General features: G+C 43.1%; 1 protein-coding gene across 5 annotated transcripts in view; it reads left to right on the forward strand.

Annotated features, from left to right (window-relative positions):
• Positions 1 to 2769, forward strand: part of ARHGAP25 (Rho GTPase activating protein 25) — a 122176-nt gene extending 119407 nt beyond the window's left edge. For 4 of the 5 annotated variants that reach the window (XM_056571404.1, XM_056571403.1, XM_056571405.1 and 1 more), the window contains exon 11: positions 2241 to 2768. In XM_056571404.1, coding sequence (XP_056427379.1) covers positions 2241 to 2451 — 211 coding nt within the window. In that variant the 3' untranslated portion in view covers positions 2452 to 2768. Of the gene's footprint in view, positions 1 to 2240 lie in introns of all 5 variants that reach the window. The other variant, XM_056571406.1, reaches the window with a different exon arrangement.
• The last annotated feature ends 4023 nt before the right edge of the window (positions 2770 to 6792 follow it).

Raw genomic sequence — 6792 nt, forward strand, 5'->3', positions numbered from 1 at the left:
GTAGCTCTATACTTCTATAATTTGTCAGCTGCACAAGCCTTATTACGAGTATTTATAAACATGTCAAAAACATGAGATCAGCTGATGTATGTGCGCTTGCTTATTCCTCAGCTGATCGCTGGGCCTATGGAACTGGGTGATTATTGGTCTGTTCGGCTGATAATCACCTCATGTATTGGGGTCCTTAGTGTACCTGTGTACCTGTCAGCAGGAAAAAAAACAGGGTTTCTAATCAGGATTCCAGTCATACCTTTCTTATCTCCATAGTCCAGAACCATTTCCACACAGGAAGATGTGCGAATGACTAAAATGACTTTTAGGCCTGCATATACAATCAAATCAGCTGACGAATTAGTATTTTCTCGTTAATTGGCTCATCAGCGGCTTGTTTTCATGAGTCAATTATTGAGAATAGAAGAATAGAAGATCCTGCTCCCCTATATCTCTATAGTGCACCCAAAACACCCAGCAGCAGCAGCATGGGGCCATTATAGAACAATACTGAGCAGTTAAAGCTGGGGTGAGATTGATTACTCACAGTAAACTAGTGCACACTTATTGCAATCTCTCTGATTCTGGTACTCTTTAGCCACTTCTCCCTCCTCTCTCTCTTCTCCGCTTCCTTCTCCATCGGGACCACTGCTGTGAATTCTCAGAGTCCCAATCAGCTGAGAGGATGGACGAAGGTCCCTTACCCTGCTCTGTTCAGTCCGATCGGTGGAGTACCGATAACACTGATCACTAGTATTTGCAATCTAAAGATTGCGGGTAAAAGGGACTATAAAATTGTGAAAAAAGTTAATAAATGTAAATAAGCCACTCCCCTAATAATAGTTTAAATTTCCCCCATTTAAAAAAAAAAAAAAAAAGATAATGTAAATAAACATAAACATATGTGGTTTTGCCACATGTGGAAATGTCCAAACTATTAAAATATAATGTTACTGAAACCGCACAGTGAATGCAGTAAATGTAAAACAATATTCAAGTCCAGAATTTCTAACTTTGGTCACAAATTTTTTTTTTATATAAAACAATCAAAAATTCCAATGAAAACATAAAATTTACCGATAAAAACTACAAATAAAAAAATGAACCCTCATATTCCTCTGTAAACGGACAAATAAAGTTATAGGGATCAGAAGTGGACAATTTTAACCAAACAAATTTTCTTGAAAAAAGTTACACATATAATTGGATAGTGTTGTACCTACAGAATAAATATAATGCCCTACTTAGAAACATAAACCCCCAAAAGTTGCAAAATTGTATTTTGTTTGCTTTTTCAATTTTACCTCACAAGCAATTTTTTTGGGCTTCATCATAGATTTTTTGGTAAAATGAGCAATGCCGTTACAAAGTACAATTGGTCCTGCATAAAATAAGCCCTCATATGGGTCCTTAGGGAAAAAATTGAAAGACACATGAGGTGTTGCAAAACTACAAGAACAGTACGAGGTGACATACTGTAAGAATATTACAGCAATATAAAAGGGCTTATCTCCCCTCATGCACAGAGTGGGATCAGCCCCCTCCATGCATCTCTATGGCAGAGCCGAACACTGTGCTCACATGGATAGGGGAAACATTTTAAAGTAGTGGACTACCCCTTTGAGATACAGGAGAATTTTTTTTAAAGGGTACCTATCAGATCCCACAATAAAATAAAACAAATTGTTACTTATTAGCTAATCCTGACCATGTACATGTAATTTTTATGCCTCTATCACCAATATTTATTATTAAAATCACTCTTTTTATTAGCTCACAGTGTTAGAAATCCTTTCAGGGGAAGGTCTCTCCCTTGTGGTGGTGGGAGGACATGGGTGCATCTGTTCATGCAGCCTTGTCCATGAGTCATCTCTTGTCCATGACTCATGGACAAGCCTGATGCTGCTGCAGGACTGGTGAGTGTCCCAGTAGGTATTGTGACCCATAGTGGTGGTATTTTCAGGAGCCATTTTCTTTATTAAATATTGGGGGGAAAAAAAAACAACCATTTTATAAAACATCTTTAATTTTCATCAGTTACAATACATAAAAAGTTTTTGGATCTGATAGTGTCCATTTGAGGATTCAAAGTAAAAATTGTTAAGGATTTACAAAATGTAAACTTTAAGATTTAATCTCTTTAATCTTCAAGGATTATCTATTATCTTTTCAAATACCCATAAAGTTTTGAAAAGTGTTTTGAAATTCCAATGACATTTCTGTTTTTTTTTTTCTTTCTTTGGTTTTAGCCTAGAGAAAGAAAATTTTGATGTGTGGAAGAAAGTGGTGAAATTAAATGAGGATTTGGAAAAAGAAAGAAACAAGAGGAAGGCATTGGAAATCACACTGCAAAACATGGAGCGATCACGAGATGATGCAGAAAGGAGGAACAAACACCTGGAGCAGGAGATCCAAGGCTTTGTGAGAGCCATGAGCCAAGCGGGAAACAAACCGGAATAAATACAATGTCACCAGAAGATTAGTTGTACAACTACTTGCACTCTGGTGGTTTCACCAAACTGTGGACCAAATCTTTGAGATAATAAAGAAGATACATTGGTAAAAAGACTGGATAGAAGCCTGTGTTCTAGTTTGGTTCCTCAGAAAAGTGTTTTAAATTCTTCAGTAAACGTAAAGACTATAGATGGTAAGAATAGCTTTTGCACAGTCTGCTGTTACCCATCACTGCTGTACTTCAAAGTAAACTTTTATATATTTTTATATAAATAATAAGCCTTTATTAAAACTATTTAACACCAAAATGACTATATTTCTTCTGTTATGGAAACTAAACAGTTAATATCCTTAAAGTACAGAATTTGTTAGAAAATAAGCTGAAATTGAGTAAGGCTAAGAAGTTGGTTCTACTGTGTACTAGTGTATGAGTTCCCAGGAAAGAATGACCAAGCTGATAACCGTAGCTGAGGAGTTTCTGGGAGATTGGCCAGGGGCTAAGATAGCATGCAGGTGTCCTCTGGTTAATTGCTATTATATAATTGTATAACCTGTGATGTACACTTAGTATATACCCAGTGTATAAAAGTGGGTAGCTCTGCCTAATAAACAGATCAGCATATTATTGTCTTTGTAGAAGCTTGTCTTTGCATTCATTAATGTAGCTTTTCTCATTTTGCCAAATTATACCTCTCATCCTAATTTGGACCCACACAGGTGACCTGTAAGTGGGTGTTTATCCAGACCACTTCATTTTCAGCATGCTATAAGAAAGTACTCATAAGAAAAATCCTTGCTGTGTTAGTAATATTGCAATGTCACCTGGAAATATCTCTTAAAGAAAGTCTGCCAGGAGAATTTAGACCCCTAAACCACCATCAACCTGAAATCCAAGATAACAGTTTGACAATGATTTTACAAAGTGTTTAGGCAGCATAATGTAAAAAAGGAACTTTGAAAGCAGTGTTATATTCAAATTACTTTAAAGAGTCATAGGGGTGGTGCCACTCTGAAGAGTCACGCTGGTCAGTCTCCATCCTGCCTTGATTGATGTTCCTCAGGCTGGAATATGCCTCACCCCCAGGAGTTATTACAGGACATTTGAATGTAGTGTATACTGTTTTAATAGTACTTTTTGCTTTGTTGATCACATTTAAAAAAGAACATCACGACATTGGGTGCCTAAATTCTCCTGACAGGTTCCCTAAATGGGCACTGTCAGACTAAAAAACTTTTTATGTTGTACATTTTGGCAAAACATTACCCTTTCAAATCATGGCTTATAAAAAAAATCACTAGGGTGAAGCACAGGCTGGCATAAAGTCCAGTCAGTGAGAGTTGCACTAGCACTCATCGGTGCTCACTCCTGTCTTATCAGACAGCATGAAAACAGAAAGGAGGGGATGCATAGCAGGGTTACATAGCAGCCTGCAGTGATTGGATGAAGAGACCCATCACAGCACAGTAGACTCTAAATAAGTCATGCAGAGTGAGGACACTCCCCCTCCAATGCCCAGAATGACAAACCAAGTGAGCACCAGATAGAAGGTATTTGTAAGAGAAATATAGGTGCTAGTACCTACTGATCATGTAATTTTTATGTGTCTGAGTAACATTTAACTATTTTTATGGGAAATGAGATGTACACTTTAACCCCTTAACGACAATGGACGTAAATGTACATCATGGTGACATGGTACTTAGCGCTCCATGACGTACATTTACGCGCCACCATGATCGTGAGCACCGGAGCGGTGCTCCCGTCATGCCCGGCAGGTCCCAGCTGCTATCAGCAGCCAGGGACCCGCGGGTAATGGCGGACATCCGCGATCGCGCTGATGTCTGCCATTAACCCCTCAGATGCCGTGATCAATACAGATTACGGCATCTGCGGCAGTGCGGTACTTTGAATGGATGATCGGATCGCCCGCAGCGCTGCCGTGGCGATCCGATCATCCAGCATGGTCGCCGGAGGTCCCCTCACCTGACTCCGGCCGTTTCACTGGGTCTTCTGCTCTGGTCTGAGATCGATCAGACCAGAGCAGAAGATGACCGATAGCACTGAACAGTATTAGCAATCAACTGATTGCTATGAATAGTCCCCTACGGGGACATAAAAAGTGTAAAAATTAAAAATAAAAAAGTTAAAAAAATGTTAAATAAAAAAGTAACAAAATGTGAAAAATCCCCTCCCCCAATAAAAAAGTAGAATGTCAGTTTTTCCCATTTTACTCCCCAAAAAGCGTAAAAAAATATTAATACACATATTTGGTATCGCCGCGTGCATAAAAGTCTGAACTATTAAAATATATTGTTAATTATCCCATTAGGTTAACGACGTAAACGTAAAAAAAATTAAAAAGTCCAAAATTGCTGCTTTTTTTGTCACATTTTATTCCCCAAAAAATGTATAAAAAATTTATAAAAAGTAAAACCTAAGCAAAAGTGGTACTGATAGAAACTACAGATCATGGTGCAATAAATGAGCCCTCATATCGCCCCATATACGGAAAAATTAGAAAGTTATAGGTGGTCAAAATAGGGCAATTTCAAGCATACTGTTACGCCGAGCGCTCCGGGTCCCCGCTCCTCCCCGGAGCGCTCGCTACACTCTCGTTACTGCAGCACCCCGGTCAGATCCACTGACCGGGTGCGCTGCGATACTGCCTCCAGCCGGGATGCGATTCGCGATGCGGGTGGCGCCCGCTCGCGATGCGCACCCCGGCTCCCGTACCTGACTCGCTCTCCGTCGGTCCTGTCCTGGCGCGCGCAGCCCCGCTCCCTAGGGCGCGCGCGCGCCGGGTCTCTGCGATTTAAAGGGCCACTGCGCCGCTGATTGGCGCAGTGGTTCTAATTAGTGTGTTCACCTGTGCACTCCATATATATACCTCACTTCCCCTGCACTCCCTCGCCGGATCTTGTTGCCCTTGTGCCTAGTGAAAGCGTTCCCTTGTGTGTTCCTAGCCTGTGTTCCAGACCTCCTGCCGTTGCCCCTGACTACGATCCTTGCTGCCTGCCCCGACCTTCTGCTACGTCCGACCTTGCTTCTGTCTACTCCCTTGTACCGCGCCTATCTTCAGCAGTCAGAGAGGTTGAGCCGTTGCTAGTGGATACGACCTGGTCACTACCGCCGCAGCAAGACCATCCCGCTTTGCGGCGGGCTCTGGTGAATACCAGTAGTGACTTAGAACCGATCCACTAGCACGGTCCACGCCAATCCCTCTCTGGCACAGAGGATCCACCTCCTGCCAGCCGGCATCGTGACAGTAGATCCGGCCATGGATCCCGCTGAAGTACCTCTGCCAGATGTCGCTGACCTCACCACGGTGGTCGCCCAGCACTCACAACAGATAGCGCAACAAGGCCACCAGCTGTCTCAACTGACCGTGATGCTACAGCAGCTACTACCACAGCTTCAGCAATCATCTCCTCCGCCAGCTCCTGCACCTCCTCCGCAGCGAGTGGCCGCTTCAGGCCTTCGACTATCCTTGCCGGATAAATTTGATGGGGACTTTAAGTTTTGCCGTGGCTTTCTTTCACAATGTTCCCTGCACTTGGAGATGATGTCGGACCAGTTTCCTACTGAAAGGTCTAAGGTGGCTCTCGTAGTCAGCCTTCTGTCTGGAAAAGCTCTGTCATGGGCCACACCGCTCTGGGACCGCAATGACCCCGTCACTGCCTCTGTACACTCCTTCTTCTCGGAAATTCGTAGTGTCTTTGAGGAACTTGCCCGAGCCTCCTCTGCTGAGACTGCCCTGCTGAACCTGGTCCAGGGTAATTCTTCCGTTGGCGAGTACGCCATACAATTCCGTACTCTTGCTTCTGAACTATCCTGGAATAATGAGGCCCTCTGCGCGACCTTTAAAAAAGGCCTATCCAGCAACATTAAAGATGTTCTTGCCGCACGAGAAATTCCTGCTAATCTACATGAACTCATTCATCTTGCCACTCGCATTGACATGCGTTTTTCCGAAAGGCGTCAGGAGCTCCGCCAGGATATGGACTTTGTTCGCACGAGGCGTTTTTTCTCCCCGGCTCCTCTCTCCTCTGGTCCTCTGCAATCCGTTCCTGTGCCTCCCGCCGTGGAGGCTATGCAAGTTGACCGGTCTCGCCTGACACCTCAAGAGAGGACACGACGCCGCATGGAGAATCTCTGCCTGTACTGTGCCGGTACCGAACACTTCCTGAAGGATTGTCCTATCCGTCCTCCCCGCCTGGAAAGACGCACGCAGACTCCGCACAAAAGTGAGACAGTCCTTGATGTCAACTCTGCTTCTCCACGTCTTACTGTGCCTGTGCGGATATCTGCATCTACCTTCTCCTTCTCTACTATGGCCTTCTTGGATT

Source organism: Hyla sarda, chromosome 4, assembly GCF_029499605.1.
Source record: "Hyla sarda isolate aHylSar1 chromosome 4, aHylSar1.hap1, whole genome shotgun sequence".
NCBI classification, from domain to species: domain Eukaryota; kingdom Metazoa; phylum Chordata; class Amphibia; order Anura; family Hylidae; genus Hyla; species Hyla sarda.